The 22804-nt window shown below is 44.2% G+C and overlaps 1 protein-coding gene across 1 annotated transcript in view; it reads right to left on the bottom strand.

The window, feature by feature from the left end:
* Positions 1-235: 235 nt before the first annotated feature.
* dock3 (dedicator of cytokinesis 3) overlaps positions 236-22804 on the bottom strand; it is a 43832-nt gene continuing 21263 nt past the window's right edge. Inside the window, exons 14-55 of the mRNA XM_053425448.1 lie at positions 21149-21274; positions 19670-19794; positions 19359-19521; positions 19110-19216; positions 18060-18231; positions 17863-17960; positions 17349-17432; positions 17139-17239; positions 16960-17041; positions 16425-16595; positions 16129-16191; positions 15627-15819; positions 15368-15495; positions 15039-15185; positions 14841-14939; positions 14659-14753; positions 14391-14466; positions 14134-14234; positions 13980-14038; positions 13351-13499; positions 13124-13209; positions 12989-13015; positions 12780-12875; positions 12638-12698; positions 12433-12526; positions 9624-9772; positions 7795-7881; positions 7471-7575; positions 6405-6546; positions 5796-5962; positions 4525-4611; positions 4215-4394; positions 3993-4076; positions 3780-3896; positions 3474-3616; positions 3235-3370; positions 2542-2623; positions 2220-2335; positions 2059-2143; positions 1853-1975; positions 1649-1731; positions 236-844 (exon numbers count right to left, since the gene is read on the bottom strand). Of these exons, the coding sequence (XP_053281423.1) occupies positions 236-844; positions 1649-1731; positions 1853-1975; positions 2059-2143; positions 2220-2335; positions 2542-2623; positions 3235-3370; positions 3474-3616; positions 3780-3896; positions 3993-4076; positions 4215-4394; positions 4525-4611; positions 5796-5962; positions 6405-6546; positions 7471-7575; positions 7795-7881; positions 9624-9772; positions 12433-12526; positions 12638-12698; positions 12780-12875; positions 12989-13015; positions 13124-13209; positions 13351-13499; positions 13980-14038; positions 14134-14234; positions 14391-14466; positions 14659-14753; positions 14841-14939; positions 15039-15185; positions 15368-15495; positions 15627-15819; positions 16129-16191; positions 16425-16595; positions 16960-17041; positions 17139-17239; positions 17349-17432; positions 17863-17960; positions 18060-18231; positions 19110-19216; positions 19359-19521; positions 19670-19794; positions 21149-21274 (5198 nt within the window). The remainder of the gene's footprint in view (positions 845-1648; positions 1732-1852; positions 1976-2058; positions 2144-2219; positions 2336-2541; positions 2624-3234; positions 3371-3473; positions 3617-3779; positions 3897-3992; positions 4077-4214; positions 4395-4524; positions 4612-5795; positions 5963-6404; positions 6547-7470; positions 7576-7794; positions 7882-9623; positions 9773-12432; positions 12527-12637; positions 12699-12779; positions 12876-12988; positions 13016-13123; positions 13210-13350; positions 13500-13979; positions 14039-14133; positions 14235-14390; positions 14467-14658; positions 14754-14840; positions 14940-15038; positions 15186-15367; positions 15496-15626; positions 15820-16128; positions 16192-16424; positions 16596-16959; positions 17042-17138; positions 17240-17348; positions 17433-17862; positions 17961-18059; positions 18232-19109; positions 19217-19358; positions 19522-19669; positions 19795-21148; positions 21275-22804) is intronic.

Below are 22804 nucleotides of genomic sequence, written 5' to 3'. Positions count from 1 at the left end.
CAGGGAGCAGTGGTCGAGCCTCAAACTGTGGATTCATCCAGGTTCACTCCTTTGGTTTTTTCTTTCTGTCACTTGCACTGGAGTTAAAACACAGAGCGAGAAGCGTTGACTGAACACACAGATTCATGCCGGAGCCTTTTTCTGTAACTGCTCCTTTAACCCAGTGCAGGTGAAGAGAGAAAAAAGACAAGGAGTTAAAAGCTCTGACTGACATCAAAGTGGAGCCTCCTCCTCATCACTGCGTCTCCTCGTGCTCCTCGCTGATGCACTGCTCCCAGGCGTGTTTGCCCAGGTCCTCTCTGTGGCCGTGGGGCGAGTGGAAGATCCTGCGCGGCAGCGGGATGGGCTGGGGGGGCAGCTCCTCCTCCGGGATGCAGCCCTCCCTCAGGTAGGGTTTGGGCGGCACGGCTGGGGGCTGAGGCCGGCGGTAAGGGATGTGGTGTGGGCCGTGGGGGGGCGCGTGGTGGTGAGGCGGCGGCCCGTGGGAGTGGCTGTCCAGCCCCGGGTGGGCGTGAGCGTGAGGGTGTGGGTGGTTGTGCGGGTGAGAGGACGGGCTGCGGTAGTGGAAGGGGCGCACCTGGTCCACGGAGTCGATCTCTGGCCCGCCGTAGTGGATGTGCAGGTAGGGAGAGGCCAGGTACTCGTCAGGCGGGGACCACAGGTGGCTGGGAAGAGGCTCCAAGGCATCGTTCCTGATGGGGCCAGGGTCCGGATACTGACCCCCGTAGTTACTCTCACTCAGGGAGGAGACGCCGCTGCTGGCGCTGCCTGACAGGGTGGAGTTACTGCCCCCCAGAGCTGACTGAGGGCTGGTGGGGGAGCCGGGGATCGGGTGCAGAGGAGACTGGCGACAGAGATAAAGAGACAGTGAGCATCATGGGGGTCTTTATTTTGAGCTACAGTTGAAGCAGAGACTCGACAACCTGAATTTCAACCTGACTCACGCTGCCTTCACATGCTGTCAGAAATATTGGAATTCTCTTCAAGTAAAAGAAGATAGAGATTCAGCAGCTGCTTCATCTGTCATGCTTCAACCATTGAAAATTGCTTTGTAATTATGACTTGGCTGGTGTTGACACTCAATCACAGGCACTTTGGGATGAGTTGTTTAACTTGAAATGGTGTATATATAATAGATCGACTGTAAATGACGACAAAGTGCTGATAATCTGAGAAAGAGGAGCAAGGAGCAACGAGAAGAAGGAGGAAGACGATTAATGAAAAATACAGAGAGAGCCAGTTTGGCTGTTAACGAAATTCAGTCCAGATAAGCAATTAAAAAACTAACAAGGCAAAAAAACTAAATAAATCTAAAAAGCAGTTGACGAGATCGACTTTTCAACAATTGCCTCCACAAAACTGACGAAGCAACTTCTATGTGGAATATATTGAAAACAAAAAGTTGCTATTTTTTATCTTGTCCATCATGATGTAAAAACTCAGATTATCTGACTTTTAACTCTTTTAGGGTGTTATTGAACCCTATTTTATTTTTAATTCATTTCAGATTACTGAAAAATAATAACTAAATAATTTTTTTTACACTAGCTTAAATTATATATCAGAATTTAGATACATTTATTTTGAGCAACCACTTGACATAATACAATTTGGTAAACTCAACGTAACGTTTTTCTGATGGACGCACCTTTCGTAGAGAGCGGACAGGCAGGGCGGGGGGGGGCTCGCTGTTCTGGTGGTGGTACGCATCACAGTGCATCAGGAAGTGTCCTGCAAGAAGACCTCAAAGTCACACAAGCGAAGAGAAGATCTCAAAGTCTGTTTGAGAACTTGGTTTGAAATGAAAGTACATCTTCTGAACTCTGACGATAAAGTGAAAAGAGGACAGTACCTGGTGGGAAGGACCTGGGGGGGACAGGGGGCATGATTACCCCTCCAGTAGATCCTGGCATGTAGGACATCTGCTCCCTGTTCTCTCCATCTAGACTCCAGCTGCTGGGAGCATTGGGAAAGACTGGAGAGGGAAGATACAAGTAAATCAACACATACTGTGATAAGACGATCTGTTTTTAACATGCGTGTGGGTGTGTGTTATACCTTTCTCTGGCATGTTCATGTGAGGATCAGCACACGGCTTACAGGGGCTGACTTGCTGGAGTAAGGCACGCTGCATGTGGTTGTTCTGGGAAAAGAAAGAACAGTTAATAATCCAAAACAGATTGAATATGTTTAAATAGCAATCTGTACAGTTTTCTCACCTGTCCGTTCTCGGCCATGTTGAAGTACATGGCGTTGTTGACCCTCTCACGATGAGACGGCAACAGTATCATCACCTCTCGGTTGTGTTTGGCCTTATCTGGTAAAGATGGAGAGCCTGGATGGAGAAGAGATGACGGATGATTCATGAGAAATCTGTGGAGGATCTTTTTTAATTTGTGCTCCCCTTAACTTCCCTTATTGGTAAAACATGCAAGAATAAATATAATATACGCAGACACATAAATATGGTCGTTGGTCCCAATGATCATTTCAGTGTCTGTCTCCGGGTCCAGTGAGACTCTGTGCAGCTGCGTTACTCACCTCTGGCACTCGAGGGAGCCGAGTTAATAATCTGAGAAGAGTTGGAGCGGATGGAGCTCAGGCTGGAGGAGGAGGGGCTCGGCTGCAAAACAGAACATACGCTAAATATAACAAGAGCCATTAAAGCGCTGAGCTGGAAAACAAATCATCTTCCTATCTTTCTTATTACATCTAAGAGACAGAAAACTAGAGGTAAAACGTCCTGTACATCACAAAAGCAGCATTAACAACATGGTAACAGTATTTTGGCAAATTTCTTGGAAACTTGATTATAATTTTCTCAATCTTAACCAATATTTAGCTGATTATTATAGTATGCTGTAAGTACACCATTAAATATATAGGATCTATTCATAAAACCTCCACTACATAGTTTTGTAGTGTTTCTTCTTGAATATAAGAAGTTGGTATTTAATAAATGTAGCACTGACCAGTTTCACCACGACCCTTAATACTTAATACTACGAATTTCATAGTAATTTACAGATAAATACCAGATATTATTTTCCGAAATAAAAAGGAAAGTTTCCTGATTATCAGATGGAAAATATAGCATAAATCATATAAATCAAGTAATATACAATTACTTATATCTTAATGTTTTACCGGTTTTAACGTGAGTGGTGCTCTATAAAATTCATACAATTTCCATTCCATCTTCACCCATGTGTGTGTTTTTGTTCCAGGCCTGACCTGCATGTGTAGCGCCTCCTCTGGGTGCTCTCCCATCAGGCCGTCAGGCATCATGCCGAGGGTTCCTGCCTCACTGGACGTGTGAGACGACAGGGAGGACGACGAGTGACGGATCGAGCCCTGGAGGTTCAGAGGGCTGTGGACAGAGGCAATGTCAGAAACAACATTTATCCCTGCTGCAGGGGCGGATGAGGCTCGGGGGACGCCGTTACAGATGTGCGTCTCTGTGTGGGACTGACCTGTGTCTGTGTATGAGACGCACGCTCTCAGGGCTCATATGGCTGTGGGAGGAGAGGCTGCTTCGAGAAGAGCTGACCCCTTGACAGCCTGCGGGGCCAAATCGATCCACGCTGGGCACACCCTGCTGGGACCCAACCATGTACTGCTCTGAATAACCACACTGCTCACACATTGCATTAAAGTATTTGCATGTGAACACACCACAACCTTTCTATCATCACATCTTCTGCAAACAGTTTTATAAACGTGAGCAAGGATTGAAAACCAAACGGAAAAATGTAAATCCCCCAAACACAAGTACTCACATGGTGTAAACCTGTTCTCATCATGTGGAACTGATCGACCAGCTTTTTGTGCAGGGGACGCATTTCAGGATGCACCAGCTTTTCGTGAACCGCCAGTCCCACCCCCAGAATGTGCACCTGTCATGAAGTCAATAGAGATATTCACCCGGTTATCGAGTGCGTCTGTTAAACCAGGAGTTCGCCGTATCATGAATGTGAAAAGCCGAGTCTGACCTGCTCTTGCATCAGATCCTTCAGATGTGTGATCCTCTCCGTGTCCTCTGGGTGACTGCTGATGTAGTCCTTGTCAAAGAACGCCTGGTGTAGGAGAGGGTGAGTCAAAGGATGACGATCACAGATTCATCATTTCGGCAGCTTTCCCCGCCTCCCTCTCTCCCTCCCTCCCTCCCTCTCTCCCTCCCTCCCTCCCTCCCTCCCTCTGCCCTGTGACAGTACCTCCTGATATCTGGCGATGCCTCCATTGACAGCGGCATCTATGACCCCGTTGAGGCACATGCTGAGCGGGTTGATGTTACCGTGATGCTGCCTGTGTTGGTACTGGCTGATGAGTGTCCGCAGCTCCTGGGTCTTATTCTCCACCACATAAATGGCGTTCTCCAGAGGGCTCACCTCCACCTGGACAGAAATACATATATTCACCCTCAGCATTGAGTAAAGGGAAGGATTTGTGTGTGTATGTGTATGTAAACTACATTTTGAAGAGAAAAGTAAGATGATTGAACAAATAACTGTTCGAGCTCCTCACCACTTCTCTCCTTTCCACCTCCGCCCAGCGGGAGATCCCAGGCAGAGGACGCGAGAGAATCAGGGTGGTTCTCTCAATCCACAGACTCTGTTGAAGAGGCAGAGAACCACATGGTGCAGTTCACTATCAACCACATCCGGTAGTATCATGAAAATGGAGTCGAGTGAAGAGCTGACTGTGTCTAACCGTCCATAAATAACCAGCGCCGGGCAAAGAGATAACTCAGTGCTGTAGCGTCACATGCAGTTCACTGGGGAGTTAAAGTTCTGAGGTGGTTTGATTCCTAATGTGGGTCAGTGTGTCAGAGGAAAGTAAAGCTCCTGTCTGGTCCAAGTCTCTGAAGCCCTGCAGGTTGAATGAGTTTTTTTCTTCTGTTGGCTGTGGTCACACTAGAAAAACTGGGTGGGGGGGGGCAGAACAATGGAGGAGCACACTGACGATGGATGTTACTCTGAAACAAATGAGTCTGTAAATTCACAAACAGGAGAAGAATCGTCAACAATTCTAAGAACTGTTTTATCATTGAAATTAAATTAAATCTGCCTCACTTCCATTATTTAAAACCTTTTAAAATTATTTGACAATCTTTGAGTCTTATATAATTATAATTAATACATAAGTGTAGCGTGAATATAATTGTTGGATTTGGGTGAATGTCTAAAATCACAATAACAATGTTTAGATTTTAAGATATTAGGGAATTTACCAGCTGGAGAAGATTTAATGGAACAAAGTCAACAGAGTCTGGAACATAATGGGGACATATGTGATAATGACATGACTTTAGAGTTGATGTTTAGTGGACCTGATGCGACTGTGACTGAAAAACATCACAATCCCATGACAGTCGGTGGGTTGCTCATGTTGCCAGGCAACTGTCAACATCAAATATTCCTGATGAAGCTGTTTTTTTAGCGTCTAACAAAAAAAGTTGCAGTGACATTTACTTTACCAACTTCATCTTTTCCTATTTAGTCGTGAGGCTTTCAATTTACAGACAAATACTTAAGATTTACAGAATTTAGATTTTAGATGCATTTCTGCCTAAAAGCTGAATGTCCTCCACTGTGGCCACCAGGGGGTGCTACACCTGCTTACATCCTCTGCGAGGCCACATAAATCTAGCAAAACAAATCTCTGCTTGAGTCAGCAGCAGTTTTTTGACACTTTAGTCAACGTTGAAACTTTTTTCTATTTTTACATTTTTATTTAAAAGTGTCGAGACTGTGAGGCAGCCGTGGACTGAAGGGGGCGCTGCCGGCTCACCGTACCCTGAATTCATTCTCGCGGTCCTTGGGCCCCTTGTGGAAAGGCCTGTCGTAGTGAAAACGACAGACGTTGTTTATGCGGTAGAAGCTCTTGATCCTCTCCGGCACACGCTCCAGCTGAGGCACATCAGAGATGTCTGACACTGGAGTGACCGCGTAGATCTGCAGATCTAGAAAGAGAGAGTCAAGGAAGCGACAGAGAGACGAGTCCGCTCGCAGGGGAGCAGGAAGGACGTTCAGAGGGAAAGGCTGACAGTGTCACTTTCTCACTTTGGAAATCAAAGTCTAAATTACAATCCATAAGCACTGTACCCAATTATCTTCCATAAATTCCAATATGGGCTTATAAGAAATGAATTAAGCAAATCTATCATTAACCATAACCAAGTAATCATAACATTTATATACTGAAGCTGAAATATAATTATGTTGCATCAGATGTAAATTGGTTAAAATGCCAAATATTCTTCTCAAATGTGCAGATTAGCAGTTTTCTATTTATGACACAAAACTGTCTTAAAAGCCTAAATATACAATAATAAACATTATATGGAATATTACATTATAAACAAGCAAATAAGACAACTGGCCACAGTGACACAAGAAGGATACACTGAGCATCGCTCTGCAGTATGGTGTCGTCTGGTTGGTTGGGATGCTGCATGGCAATGGCTTGTGGGAACTCTCCCAGCATCCTCTGCTGGAAGTCCTCGAGCCGCTCATAGTCATAACCACGACAGACAAACTCCTTATTCTGCAGAGAGGAGAAGATAACCAGTGGATGAAGACAAGCCGGACAGTGACAGGCAAGAAGAGTCGGCAGAAATAAATATAAATCACAACAGTATAGAGAAATAATTCTGATTTAAAATAAAATTCAGTAACTGGCAAAACCATGGGAACAAATAATGCAGATGTTTCCTGACGTCTTCATCACTTTGAACTGTTTCCCAACGACTTGCACTTTTCTTAAATACTGTATGAATGTGTCTCCAGCACTGTGTGAGCTGAGCTTTCAGTCCCACAAGGTCGGAGGAGTTTTGCCAAAAATAGGACGCTGCAAATCTCCGGAGAGTTTTTAAGTTAAGAAACAGAGGTTTATAGTCTGACCAGGATGAAACAGGAAGCCGGTGAGGGGACCATAAAAGTCTTTATGTGGTTGAATTCTTTTCATCAATTTAGATTTGTAGCAGCTGCATTTTTCACCGCTACACAGTGGAAACGGCATGTTGTTGTGCTCCTGTTCAGATTAGATAAATACATAAGTTGGAATGTTAGCATCTGACTGTTATAAATGGTTGAACAGATGTGGAAGAAGCTTTACTGATGCTGTTGATGTGTTTCTTTAATGTAGGAGTGGAGATAAATTGCGGATTATTTGAATTTTTTAGCATTCTCACCCTTTTAATAATGAATAGATGGCGATGAAAATAAAATCAGGCCCATTTAGGGAACTGATCTTAACGAGTGTGTGTAATTCAGCGTGAATTGGAGGGGACTGTTGGGCGTTGGACTGAGGACTGAGCTCTACTGAGAGCCACTCTCATCTTTTACATCACTTTCCCATCCTGGCTGTCTGTCCTTGAGCGTGACTGAGCAGTGAGGCTGCGGCTGCTTCAGCAGAATCCAAACTGTGTCAGGACAGAGAAGAGGAAGACGAGCTTTGCGTAAGTCTCACCCTGAGGAAGAAAGGAAACTTCCTGCCGTAGAAACCCATTCGGAAAAACTCGGGCTCAATCCTCTGCTGTTCGATGATGTTGTCGTAGTAGGCGGCCTCCATTTTCTGTCACAGATTGAGAAATACGCAGAAGAGTCGCCGTGAGTAATGACTCAGTCACACACGTCACTGAATTCACTGCAATTTCTGGTGAGCGTGGGCGTGCACAGGTAAACAGGACATTGTGTTTGATGCAATACACACACACACACACACACAAACAGACATCATCACCAGAGGATGCTTGATCGATAATAACGGCAGGAAGAGGAAGACTTCACTCACCCGAATCCAGCTGAGGCTCTGATAATCGTATAAAGTCTCGTACTGGAAAGCGAGCTCCCGGCAGAGAGAGATTCCATATTCCCAGCACTGCACAGTCACATATAAATGAGATAAAGAGCAAATGGAAGAAATCAGTGAAGACGAATGTATCATTCACTATCAAGACAAATCGTTATTCAAAAGGCAAAGTTTGGAGAACTGGAAAAAAAAATACACATTTCCCTTCATTTCATCCATGTTAGAGCCTAACTTCTATATCTTTCTTTAGTAGGATTAAGATTAAGATACACATGTTTACAGTGAACAGTGGGATCAGTGCACAGAAGCCAATATGATGTCTATGATGTGATATGAGGCTCTTTTTTCTTTCCAAGAGGTCGTGTGTGGATTAACATACATCTATATTTACAGCATTTGGAAAAGATGGTGTCATAAAAACACTTTTAACACAAGTTGGGTTGAATTTCTGACTTTTCCCCCTAAATCAAGTTTCTAAATCATCTTTCATCGTTAATTCACTGAGGTCGCAAACCTTCAAGTTGGTCTCGATGTACATTTAGATTTATATTTCCCCTGGAAGAATTTTTTCTCACAATGCTTTTTTTTTGTAATTTAAGGGCAGTGATAAAAAACACGAGAAGACACAGAGTTCATGAAGGAGGCCACATTTATTTCCTTCAGCTGCTCCAGAGTCCAGAGGGCACCGTCCCCTCCGGACGACAGAGACCAGAGACCACTAATGTAATTTAGTGGATGAGTACCAGGAGGAGGCAAATCACATTGTATTCAACTGACCGTTATAGTATAGTAGTGTGGGTGAAACCTACATGTTAGTATCATGCTACTCAGTGTTTGAATTAGAACAAAAAAGTATTTGAGAGTTCAGGAGGTACTCGAAAGCAGTACTTCTTATTTCTGGTTAACACTTTCAGCATCGTAGAAAAGACACTGCTGTATTTGACAGGAGTAGATTCATCTTAAGCTGCTTCCTGCTTCACATCATTACATGTATCTGCTTTACTGTGATTCTACATCTGACATATGATCTGCTTGCAAAATATGATGCATCAATAAAGATTTTGCAACTCAACAGTATATAAAGAGTTAAAATAATCAGTAAAACATCAAATAACAGTCTCTAAATTGTGGGAAAATAAATGTAAAAAGCTACAATGTTATTATTACAGTAAATTACTGTATTTTAAACATATATTTTCACACTGTGCTATCGCCACTTGTACTACGGTTAAGGATAAGTATTTATTCCCCCATTGTGTAATTTTTAGTTCAATTTAGTAAATGAATCATCATAACAAAGTAACAATAAAATTCACCGGGGACTTGAAAAATGTTTGGAGATAGATTAGAACTTGGAGGAACATTATACATAACACCACAGGCTTCTGTTTCTGTGCCAGTGTTAATGAGAGCAACATTATATTATCTTAGGAACAGCTGCAACAAACAGCTACTGGAATATTATTTAAATATGTATTTTTTTAAAAGCTGTAAAACTTCATTTCTGTTGTGTAGTATTCAGCACAAAGCTCCTATAAGTGTACCATCTCTATTGTCTGGATCCAGTAAAGGTTTGTTCTCCAGTGTTTGCTGAGAACTGTCGGGTCTCCCTGTTTCTCAACCTTACCATTTCAAATGCCTGGAAAAATAAATGCTGTGATTTGACGCTACACAAATAAAACTGTATACAATTGAGTGATAATTTCAGATGCACTGAAGCCAAACACCGGTCAGACACTGTCGGCCTTTAACACTGGTTTAAGTGAGTAAAAACAGGAGAGAAAGGTGAAGCTACAGAACAATCCACTTGCCTTGCCCTTGTTGAAGTAGTGGAGGATTTTACGACTCAGGTTCTCCTTGCGCTGCCACTCGCTCTGACAGGGATAGTGGAGGAAATCCCTCAGGGGCCGGTCCTCCCACTGCAGCAGCTCCCAGTACAGCAGCAGGGTGAACGCTGCCTCTGTGGCAGAGAGGGCAGAGAGGGGACAGCAGGTCAAAGGTCAGCACACTGACAGCGTCTCCTCCTGCTCGCCTGCTCTCTAGCAAAGCTGCAGATGTTGAGGAGTTTAACACAATCTGGCCGCAGTGATGAACTGATACCTCCCGGACATTGCGGGTCCAGATGGTGTGTGTGACACAAAGCGCAGTCCGTGGCACAAGCACAAGATGTTTGTGTGTATTGTCGACCGGAGGTGCAAAGAGCACCTGGACCCCTAGAATCATCTTCTCTCATTCCCTCTCCTTGTTTCTCTCACTTGTTGTGGCACAATCCTCGAATATGAAAATATGTCTTGCTCATTTTGTCACAACTTAATATGAACAGTGTTTCTTGTTGCTTTCACGCAGTTATCGAATGTGTTGAGGGTGTGAGTTATGCAGACAACAGAGAGGGTAGAAGATATTTTATGTCCTGTGTGCAGTGAGCAAACCAGACTGAACCAGGAAGTGTTCCCAGCAAACAACTGTGAAACTGTCAAAGCAGTTACTGGAAAATTGTCAAAAGAAATAATCAACCAGCATGTTGAGCCACAAACCTCCTCAATGGTAAGAAATTTCATTTTTTCTCTATCTTATGACATAATTGAAATATATTTTTGTTTTGTTCCACTAATTAGAGGAAACAATCAGTTTGATGACATCATCTTTAGAAATCTCGAAAGTTAAAGATCAAATGATTATTGGTTAATAAAATAAACCAGCAGATCAATAAACAATGAAAGTAATAAGTAGCTGCAGCCCTGAACTGATCAATACAACAACCAGCAGAAACATTTTCCCTTTCTGAAGATGAATGATGAGAATCTATGTTTTGGGCAGACAGGGATTCACAGAGAATCCACATGTGCGATCACAGCCAGCTCTGCACAACACTGAAATGTGATTTCATTATTTTGCCAGCTGCCTTTTGTTTATTTTACAAAAGTGATGGATAAGGTTGGACTCAATTAGTCATATTTGGCTGCATTTGCATGCACACAATAAAAACCACCACTGTCAGTGATGAGGGTAAAGCTGAGACACTTAGAGTTATTTACATGATTACACAGATTGTCAAGCTCCTATGATTTCTTGTTTACATGATTGAAAGTCAAATTAAGTAAAATCTGCTTTAACCTCAATCCATAGAACAAATGGGATTTCAATCTCAGAAAAACAAGACACATATAAAACAACTGGTGCCTGTGGAGACTATGAAGCAATAACGTGATGTCTTATTTATCTTTACCCGTCAATGCCAGACATCTACCTTTAAAACGTGTCTCTACCCTGGACTGTATATTAAGATGGACGACATGACTGCTGTCCCAAAGTGAATCCAAAACATCTGGATCATCACCTGGATCCTGCCTCCTCCATGTTTGTGTATGGGACATAGACCAAATTCAGGATATATGTCAAATAGAATTTTACAGTACGTGTATTAATAGTGGTTTCTGTTATTTTAGGCAGTTAATATCACACTGATGATCGTTCAGGATCTCGCTCCATCCCCCGATCGCTACTGTGAAGACTCCAAATGCACAAGATGGCAGCGTTCGTATATCCAGGGTATTTAAGTTTAATTTATACTGGAGAGAGGAACTGGAGATGCGTCATTTATCGTTAAATACAGTGCTAAAGTCTTTCTGTGTGATAATTAGCTTCCACACCTCGGCTTTCATGATTTTCTTATCCATAATCTTTCTTATTTGAGGCTGATCAAGAAATCCAGTCAACTATGGTTTTGGTTTCCCCAGTTTTCAAAGGATGCTGCCCCCAGACTCAGTCCTTGGTCTGCTGAGGCTTATTTAGGATTATTTACAGAAAACGGTTTGCTGAACAAAAGAGGGTCTGGGTCCTGCTGCTATCACCTTTAAAGGCTCTGCACACACACACACACACACACACACACACACACACGCACACACGCGCACACACACTGTTAGTCACTCTTGTTATTTATACCTCAGGTTAAAGGCGGATGGAGCGATGAGAAGTATGTGAGGTTACTGATCTCCATTTGCTAATAATAGCCATAAAAGTTAATGATAAAGATTTGTCCCGCCCTGACAGGAGCATGAAAATTAACTGACACAGATGTTGAACAAATACATTTACACGCACGCACACACACACACACAGAGACACACACACGCGCACACAGACACACACACACACACTCACACACACAATCCTGAAGAGTGTACTTAACCCCAGGGAAATTCTTTCGTGAGTGGCGTGGCTAAAAGCTTGCGGGTCGTGTCAGCAGCGTGGGTAGAGTTGCGATCGTTAAATGGATGATTGTCATTAACCTTCACTGCGCTCGCACACACACTAGGACAGAGCAGCATCCCTCCTTCTCTGCTGCTGTACAGCCATGAAACAAGACTACAGATGACGAGCGTTTCCCCAAATGAGTCGTCGGCCCCACACCTCACTCCAACTGACTGGAGAGCCTGATGAATTTAAATGTCAAATTCAGTAAAACTGAATTCGGCATCAATTCATAGAAGACATCCAATCATCTAAGATAAGTGAAATCAGTGCCAGACCAAAAGAGTCTTTGTGAAAACCTGTATTCAGCCAACAAAGACTGAACCACGTCACACCACAGGAACCAGCACCGGGCGTCTCTGTTACCTGTGAAGTCCTCTGCCTGAAGATGCAGGTCACACAGCTTGTGGATGTAACGGATGTACATGTCCTCCTTGTTCACCTCCGACTTGTAGAAGTTCTGGCGGTGAATGAAAATATAACACAAAGGAATCGTCAAACTCTCAGTCCATGAATTTTTTACTTTTAGAAATGTGTCTTTCAAATCCAGAGCCTCTCAGTAATGTGTTACCATGAGGTTGACAGAGCCACCGATTTTCTTGTTCTCCGTCTCATCTCCTTTCATGCAGTCCCTGAACATAAAGATTCAGGATTCTCATTGTGCTGCAACACAAACTAGTCCGTTTATCATGCGTGATATAATCTCAGCGCACCTGTAATCCAGCAATCGCTCCACGAGTCTCGTGACTGATGTGACGAACGAGATCCCCGTCTCTCTCCAGGTCTCCTGCTCTATCTTCTCCAGCAGGCTGCACAAAAAATACAGTGAGGCGTTCTTACTCAAGATAAGCAGCAAGGGAAGTAAATAGACATGAATCAGGACGTCTCCTGGCCTCGGCCCGTGGAAGGCGCCACACCTCACCTCGGATAAGGGCCGAACAGCATGGTCCTGGGGTGTGCAAAGCCAGACAACAAAGAGAAGTGTGTTAGGATAGCATGAGAGCAGCTTCACTCTGAATATCACTCCACAGGCCGAATAAACAGGTTTGATGCTCACAAAAGGCTGAAGAGCTCTCTGTGGTTATCATCGCCTTTCCCATCTGACACCATGCTGTCCAGCTTATCCATCAGCTCCGCTTCCACCTACACACACGTTAACACATTCAGACGAAAAAAGGAAGAAGATGATTACAGTGCGTGGCAAAAAGCCGTCCATTTATATCAGCTTCCATAACAGCCCCAGTGCACAGTCTGTATAAGGTGACATGAAACCGTCCTAATGACCTGTTTGAAGTTGCCGTTTTTCCTCTGTTCCCAGTCCATCATGTCGTGGAAAATTGGGATCATGATATTCCTAACCTCAGTTTGAGGGACGAGGGTGACCCCCAGGAAGGGCCCCATCATTCCCGGGATGAAGTGGGGCTTATTGTCACCTGGAGGGCGAGAGAGAGAGAGAGAGAGAGAGAGAGAGAGAGAGAGAGAGAGCGAGAGAGAGAGAGAGAGAGAGACAGAGAGAGAGAGAGAGATGTTCATGTGAGCAACTGTCCAGGCTGATTTCATTAAAGGTCGTGTGTGTAAGATTTAGGTAAAAGGGATCTATTCGAAAAATTTGCATAGAAAATAATCCTAGTGATCATTTGTTTTCTTTACTGTAGAATGGGCCATTTATATTTAGATACTTTGTATGTACATCAGGAGCGGGTCCTCTCTACGGAGGCCGCCATGTTTTTTACAGAAACCCCGACTGGACAAACTAGACAATCAAAGGCTACCACAGGTTCAACATGCAGCTTCACCACTAGAGGTCACCAGGCTCTACACACAGAACCTTTAAGATCTAAATGCAGGTAGCAACATATACGTTAGTGGCACGTTGGGGTGTGCACTGTGGTACTTGAAAAGAGATGACCCACCTAATTTTTGCCACATGCTGAAGAGCTCATACGCCATCATCACTCTCATATCTCCATGCCTAGAAAGAAGACAGTGGATAAACAAGTGTTAAAGAGTTAAATCAATAACAGAACCAGAGTCCTAAAGAATGTTAAGTGTTTGGTAGTTTCTCACTTGTCGAGGACTTTCTTTCTCTTGGCGGGGCCGAGCGCCTCCAGCTGCAGACTGGGCTGATTGATGTACAGCACAGTGAGACTGAAAAAGGAGTTCCACACCTGACACACACACCGAAGACAAAAGCAACAATTAGCTGTCATTCGTTAAATTGTACAAATCACATGAGTTTCAAGTGAGAAATATTGAATATTTTGAGGTTGTGTAGTGTAGTGAGTTCCCCAAAACGCCGGCCCCCCCGCTGTCGGAGCACCCACCTTGAAATCAAAATCGGCCTCTGAGAAGTTCTTGTGCAGCGCCGGAGACAGGAACTGTGTTGTCACTACGATGATTCTGCAGAAGGCAAACATCACACCGTCAGCTTACCACACGAGGCAGCGGCCAAAAATAGATGCAACAATTTGAGACACGAGCGTCACCTTCAGAGCAGGATTATCTGAGGAGAGTCTGATCTAATAGTTGTCTGTGCATCCTTACCATCTCTGGGACAGTGACAGTGGGACAGAGGAGGAAAAGCAGACTCACTGACTAGTTAGAAGCCTCATGACGCTCCAGTCCCGGGGGAAGATAGTCAGTTTCATCAGGTTGCGAAACACACAGAAGATCTTCAACAGGAACTCCTGGATGAATATATTAACAGTGTTTACCCAGTCTAGATCTATGTAGTAGAGAGGCTCAAGAAAACTGCTCTGCTTGAAGTTTCTCACCTTCAGCTCCTCCTTGCTGTGGAAGTTGTTCAGTAGATGGTGAAAGTGGAGCTCTGTCATTTGTCGGAGCAGAGAGAGAAGACAGGAAACATACTCCCCCTGTAAGAGAGACAGACAAGGGTAATCACATTTTTAAAAATCACGACATCCGACTTGTTTTGAGTGCACAGTGAAGAGGAGCATGGAGCGGAAGCTTACGGTTATCTCGGCAGTGCACTGCGGACAGCGTTGTCCCCTGGACGTCTCCACAGAGTGAGACTTGCTCATGATGGACAGCAGAGTCTGCAGCAGCACGTCCAGGAGGCTCTCCACCATCATCTCCACCTCCTCCTGAACCGAAGAGTCCTGAGACACAGAGCACAGGGAAGCAGAAAAACACTGAGTCAACAACTGAGATGTAAACATGCTGCGTCATGGAAAGACTCCGGTCTGTTCAAGCTACAGATGTATCACTGTAATTAGAAATAACAGTTTGTGGTCATCACATGGGGTTTTCAGTCAGATGTGTAAAACACAATGTACTTTACCATAGAGCTGGTCTTGATTATAGAGAAGATGCTGGTGAGGATACCAGAGCAGATGAGCAGCTCCCTCTGCTGGCGCAGATGCAGGTGGATGTGATGCAGAACCACCGGCAGCAAAATACTACGAGACTCTGAATAAAAAAAAGAAAGCATGAAAAATGTAATGCTGCACACACAACCATATACAGACACATATACAAATGGCTGCTGTGGTAACTTCAGAGAATAACAAAGACTTTGTTACCCTTCATATTTGTCTCACCGGGGAAGAAGAAGAGGCGGCTCTCCACTGTACGAGCTATGGACTGCAGTTTGACTACATCCATAGACTGGCCAATGTCCACTGTGCTGGGCATGCTCCCCAGGGTGCCCCGGACATATTCTGCCACCTCCTGAACAGTGAACATCTGCAGCAGCTCATCAAAGATATCAGGGAAACTGTTCAACAGTGCTGCCTGAGGGCGAGAACAAAGTGAGAAGAGTTAAGCGTATGTTATACATTCATTCATAAAAACATCACAAAAATTATAAACACACTGTCATGAGAGAATATCCAAAGGTGAAGTTTGTTATTAATAATCCAGAAGGAACGAGATCAAGATCTTCCTGCTGGAAAACTTTCTTCATATTCAATCTCGGTAAAAAGAAAATCTAAACCGCTCACTGCTTATCAGCTAAAACACATCAATCTGATATAACAGGCTGCCATTCACGACAGCCTCTGTTGCACTGTCGAGCCAACACTGGGTGGCGCTGTGACTTACTGAGATGGACGAGAGCCCTTGAGCGTGACCACAGACAGGCATGCAGCTGGTCACACCCCTAAACTGTCCAAGAGCAAGCCAAGGATGGGGTAACAGGGGGGGGGGGGTCGGGGGGTTAAAGCATCAATCACCAAATGCACAGAACAAAGAGGTGGAACAAGTCACAAGAACGAAATGAGAAACAAGTTAATAAAATAATAAAGCACTGAAACTCAAACTGTGAAGATGGATAAATGAAAAATAAATACATTTATGAAAGAAAATAAAGAAAGACAGGTGACATTCATCTGTCTGACCTGCGTGAAGACCAGGTTCTCTGAGCTGCGGCTGTCAAGACTCAGGACGAAGCGGATGGACTGGAAGAGCTCCTGGATGCTCGCCCTGAACTGCTCCTCCTCCATCCCGCAGGTCGCCCTCGAGTACAGGATGCGAGACTGGACGATGAACTTGAACAGATACTCCAGAGCCTGAGGGAGACACGCAGTCAGCCGAGGTTCACGACACGTGGGAGGAAATGAGCAGCTCCGTAACATAGAATAACAACTGAGCACTAAATCGGATGGTGACTGGAAATCAATACGTTAATGAAACATTTCCAACTTTCAGTTATCGAAACTAAATCTTATCCGAAAATTTTTTAAACGTGTAAATGTTGCACGTATCAATACCTGCAGAGGTCCCTCTTTTTAGCTTTGCTCTCTGCAGTGAATTCACTACTCACATTACTCCTTATCAGCCCTTATCTTTATCCTTATTGACCACGTCGATATGTCTTACTACTTAATACTAATTAATCCCAGTAGAAGGAGCCAAGACACTGTGATTCTTTACCCTCATGGCTTCCTGGATGTGGTCCTGTCGGACAACCTCGGCCGAGCGGTCCATGTACCACTTCAGACATCGAACCAGCTCTCTGCAGAGACGATGACAGTCAACATCACATGCAACGGTGTGGGTGTGTATTTGAATTGTCATGTTTACCGAGATGAATCAAGTAGATGTTGTTGTACTTGTATGCCAGAGCTCCAGCAAAGTGGTTTTGGATGTAGGCATCCATGACAGGTCGGAAGTGGTAGAAACGGCTGTCCCTGAGTAAGTTGATGATGAACACCTGAACACACACACACACACGTATATAAAGATGTTGTGTCTATTTCCTCTGCTTCAAGTCACATTCAATTATTCAATTGGAGTTGTGTGCGTTTTATTAAATTTCCTACCAGTGACTGGAAAACCAGTGGCCCGTATTTATCTGTGTTGTCATCTAAAAGACAGAAGAGTGTGTCCAGGACATCTCGCAAGAACTGTGAGGAGAAAACCGAAGACAACACTTAGAACCGCCATCACATTAAAGGCGTCGCTGAGCACCAGAATAGAAACAAAGGGTAGCCCCCTTCATCCAAAACACACACGGCAATAAGTCCTGAAATAATAATGTGGCTTCTTCTGTCTCACACACTAACAGAGGTTTTATTCTGATTATTTATGAAAAAAAGTCAGCATGCATCATCATTCAAAGATTTAAACCTGAAATCTGATCAACACATAGATAATATTATCATTATTGTTATTATATGATCTATAATCCATAAAGTCAGTTTTATGTTTTCCAGTTTTTAACTAGGGAATCTAAATATTTGATTAATTAAATGTGTGTGGTCAAGGAAGCAACAGAGACAATATATATTCTTTACATCCTGCATCTCATTAATTAAATGATCTGAAGACAGCGACCTTGACAATCTCCTCGCCGCTGATCTGACGCAGTCGACCGAGGATGTCCAACACCCGGTCCGGATGGGCCTTCCAGTTCAGAAGAGCCAAAAGGTCGACTGGAAACAGAAAATCACACAGAGTTCAGTACCAAATGAACAGAGTGAAGAGAAAATGTATTAAAAAGGAGTGTAGCATGTGAGATGAGATGAGATCACCATTTTGTGTGAGTTTGGTGGAGCAGAGGATGGTGGAGACGCAGAGGGCCTCTTTGGGGCTTCTCTGGAAGGGCAGGTTGGCCGGCAGGTTGGGGCAGCTGTTGAAGTCCTCCTTACAGCAGGGCAGGCTCAGATACAGACCCTGGTTACTGAAGGTGGCGTTTTCATCACACTAGTGGGTCGGACACAGGAGGTTTAGAGATCGTTCATTAAGGCTCGGAGACTGTTACATATCATCACACACGTTTCAGAACAAAGTGTTGGTGGATGAGTGGCCTTCATATAACTACAGCAGGGTGTCAGTGATGTTGGTTTTTAATGTCTGGCCTGGAGAGCACAGACACATTTCATTGGCTCCTCCATCTTGCAGCAGTTATGTAACTGTAGGAAGATCTTGTTGTGCTGCTTCTGACCAATGACAAAACCAGAAATGCATATTTTATAATAGTTGGCCATTGTTGGTGATTGGAGGCTTATGATCGTGGGTTTTTGGAACGTTGGGATCTGATAAACAACTGCTTATGTTTTCAGAAACCTGGATTAGGCCCGATACCAGTTTTGAGTGGTTTAAACACTCATAATAATATTGATTTATTAATGTGTCAACCCTAAAGCTGTGGTCGATTTTAAAGTTGATGGTATATAATGGTAAAAACGCTGTTCCCATTATACCAAATCACATTGTTCTTAGACCATGGAGGGCGGATCCATGATCACACAGCAGCTCCAGCTTTTGATGATGGAGAGCAGGAAAAAAAACACACATTTCATCACGCTGTCAAAATCTGACAAGACTCTGAAAACATGTTATGAAGCTGTCTCCCAGGACGGGACGCTCCATCAACACAGAAACACCCTCCCCCCCCCCCCCCCCCCCCCCCCCACCTACACCACCGCAGCTAGGCCATCATCTATTTTTATTGAAAACCTAAAAACACACAGGTCAAAGATAAAGGCAAACCAAAAGGTGTCTTCGTCTCACACTCCAAGCGCGAGTGTGTGTGTGTGTGTGTGTGTGTGTGTGTGTGTGTGTGTGAAACCCGCTCATACCTTGTACACATACAGCTCGTGGCTCTCATCTGACAGCGTGGTCCCATCCTCCCTCATCAGAGGCGTGAAGGCAAAACCAAACAGTTTTTTCTCCCCTTTGTCTTTAGCTGAAAGAAAAGCACATCATAGTATCATGCATCATCACTGCGCACACACCACACACTCGCACGGCTCGGAGCGTCATCCAGTCTGTCCTAATAAACTGGTGTGCTGAGGGATGACTGCCACTGGGCCGCATTACTGACTCACTGGAGCAGTGTCGGAACTCGAAGCGTAGGTGGGACCCTCTGAAGCGGTCTATGGGAATGGGCAGCTTGACCATCTCGCTCCAGCGAGGGCTGTTGTTGTGGTAGAGGACGAAGGAGCGGTACTCGCTGGTGCTGGGCTCCCCGCTGCCCAAACTGATGCAGTCCTGAAAAAGAGGAGAAAGGAGATTAGTTTCTATCGACGTGAGCGGTTGATCAAATGAACGCGTGGAAGGATGGGAGGCAGGTTACACGCATCGTGAGTCATGCATGGGTGATATGGGACAGAACGACTAGTGTGCACGTGGGTCATACTTTGAGCGTGTCCCCGTCAGCATAGAGCACGTAGAGCGTGACTTCGATGTTCTTCTGGACGCTCTTGCCGCCTCTTTCAAACTCGCCACGCTCAAGGGTCAGATAGAGGTCATTGCGCGTGTCTCCTATGACAATTAACACAATAACAAAGTCAAATCTCTGGTTCTGCTGGGACCATTTCATTCTTTCTTTAAGTGTCCGTTGTCGGCTCGACAATGTTAAAGAAGTACATGGAATATTCCCCCCCCCCCCCCCGCCCCCTCAGCTTGAGGTTCAATTTTAACGACACCAGCAGGACATCTCAGAGAATTCATAGGACGATGATTACAATCATGTCTCCTCCCAGGCGATGTTAATAAGTACACGTCAGCCTCTGCTCCACAGACGAGTGGTCAACATAAATTAAGCTGCTGTGCGGAGTCAGATGTGCAAGAACACATTGTTGTTCCCGTCAATGAGAAATGACCCCGCTGAGCTGGAGCACACTGCAGCTCATGACTGCAGCAGCACCTTGTTTTGTGAGGTCAGTGTTTAATGGAATAAATATCAGTGGCAACGGTGCAGGAAGATATTGCAGTTATTTATAAAATCAGATTATGGTTATTTATATCCGAGTCATTTCCTTGGGGACAGATGAGTCACAAGGAGTGATACTGGGAGGTATTTCAGGCAAAGTGGAAAGAGCTGGAGGAGAGGAGGGGAGGGGAGGGGAGGGGAGAGGAGGGGAGGGGAGGGGAGAGGAGAGGGGGGAGGGGAGGGGAGGGGAGGGGAGAGGAGAGGAGAGGAGAGGAGAGGAGCATACATTCTCAGTAGATACAAAGTGAAATATAAGCTGAGGAAATATACAAAAATAAATAAACTGTCCCTCCTCTTCTCTTTTTGAAAACCTTTTTTTTTTTTTTTTTTTTACTGTTGTTTGTGTGTGTCTATTCTAACAAATGCATGTACAATGGTAATGTATCCATCTCAGGGGCTGTGAGATGATTAATGAGGTCGGAATTAAGAAAGATCTCATTTCTCCTCACAGAAGAAAATCTAGTGGTTGTCGTGTAGAACACTGAAACTATGTAACCTCTTTGAGCCTGAAACTTGAGTTGTAGATTGACTATCTCACATTTGGACTGTACATCGTGTACATCGTGTACATGGTGTACATCGTGTACATCTTGTACATCGTGTACATCTTGTACATCGTGTACATCGTGTACATCTTGTGTGTGAAACCGACCATGCCCTCGTCACCACAGCCCACTCTGCTCTCCTGCAGCCCTTTAAGGCCATTTCCTGCTGCTTCACTCTTTTACCCCCCAGATCTCACTCGTCCCACCTCCTTCTTTTCCATGCCTCGTTCATTTGCACCCTGAGTAACCTGATCCTTTCATTTGCTTCTCATTCATCCAGAGCAAGTGGCCTTTCATCTTCACCTCCTTCCTGAACCTCTCCATCCCCATTACCACCCACTGGTCTATGCCTCCTTACCTGGCAGGATGACGTCTGGGAAACCCAGCTTGCGTGTGAGTGCCAGGGCCCTGCTGAACACAGCCTGGTTCTCCCGTCTGATCTGCTCCAGCTCGCCCCGCAGCAACTGCAGGGAAATGATGAGGCCTAGGGGCAGGTGGTGGTGGTGGGAGTTAATGTGTGTGTGTGTGTGTGTAAATGGGGGAGAGGCCAGATGAGGAGGTGTGGGGTTGTGGGAGGAAAGTGGAATTGAAGGAAAGACAGCGAAGAGACAAAAATGGAGGGAGGGAGTAGAAGGGAGGGACAGAGGGGTATTTAAGAGACATTAGTCAGAATGTGGGGGAGGAGAAGACAAGACAAGAGAGAGGATGGAGAGACGTGATCAGAGCCAGGGAGAACGGAGAGAGGGAGGAGAAATTGTGTTGTTGAATTACACAAAGAAACAAAGAGAAATACGGGTGCTGCACAAATCCTGTGACAGATTTTTGTGAGGCATGAGTCATAATTTAAACAGTGAGTCGCTCATGAGACGAGAAGTAAGAGTGAATTGGAAGAGTTCAGCTAAACAGTGAGTCCAGTTTGTAAACTCCTGCTCAGAGAGATTGTGTCGTACCTAAGATGTGAAGTGACCTGATCTGACTTCTAAGATTGAATGTTTCTTGATTCACACTATTACGCTAATTGTATTTAACAGGGGTGGGAAATATTGAACGCTGTGATGATAAGTGATTCAAATTTATAAAACTTTAACTGCAGAACCATTTAATGATTTCACAATATTTAGAAGGGAGTTTCTGTTTTTGGATGGAATTGCCTGACGTTTTATACTTATTCACTTTTAGAGTAAATATCAGTAGACGATTAGAGAGATTGTGATCGGGAAAAACACTTAGAGCTTATTAGAAAACATTTAAAAACTTTAAAAAAAACTATTGTCAGAGCTTGTCAAGGTGGCAGAAATTCCACTTCCGAGGATCATGAGGAATTCACACTATTGATTTGGCCACGTTTCAGTTCAGTGGGTGAGACGTAGACGCAGACTGAGCTCCGGTCAAGCACTGGACGATTTGGTGAACAATTCTTTTTAATGACCTGATTCTACTGATCCGGGGCCGTGACTGAAGAGAACTCGCGTCACCAAAGAGCCGTGGAGCCTCAGGCCTCACCACGCTCATGTAAACCAGAATCCTAGTGGACTCTGAGACAGTTGGCCAGTTGGAGCTTGTGCATATGATCCTGCTGCCTGCAGACTTGGAGCGACTTGCCGCAGCAGTTCGGTTAATAATTAATTAAATGTTTTGGATTTTGTTTTAAATACTTCATTTCACAAATCTCCTGCTGTCATAAACAAGCAACACAACATATAGGTTAGCACAACCTATATGTTGTGTTGCTTGTGTATGCAGTTTTAATATGAAAGTAAATAAACTTCATGTGCTTTTAGGTTATTATTAGTTATTTACTTCACTCAATGTGCACTTGTTTGGCCCCTTTAAATAAAAAGAGTCTAATCTGTTGAATCCAAAATTGATTATTTTAACTAAAGTAAAACATTTTAGGCAAATAGATACCTTTAACAGTAAATCAATAATCATGTAATGTCATATTTAGCCCTGGACACAGTGAAAATTACTGTTAAATAGTAAGGGATGTTTAACAGCTCTTAACAAAGTCATG

This window comes from Pleuronectes platessa, chromosome 6, assembly GCF_947347685.1.
Source record: "Pleuronectes platessa chromosome 6, fPlePla1.1, whole genome shotgun sequence".
NCBI lineage: Eukaryota > Metazoa > Chordata > Actinopteri > Pleuronectiformes > Pleuronectidae > Pleuronectes > Pleuronectes platessa.
The sequence above is the reverse complement of the archived record's forward strand: the minus strand, read 5'-3'. Positions and strand labels throughout refer to the sequence as shown.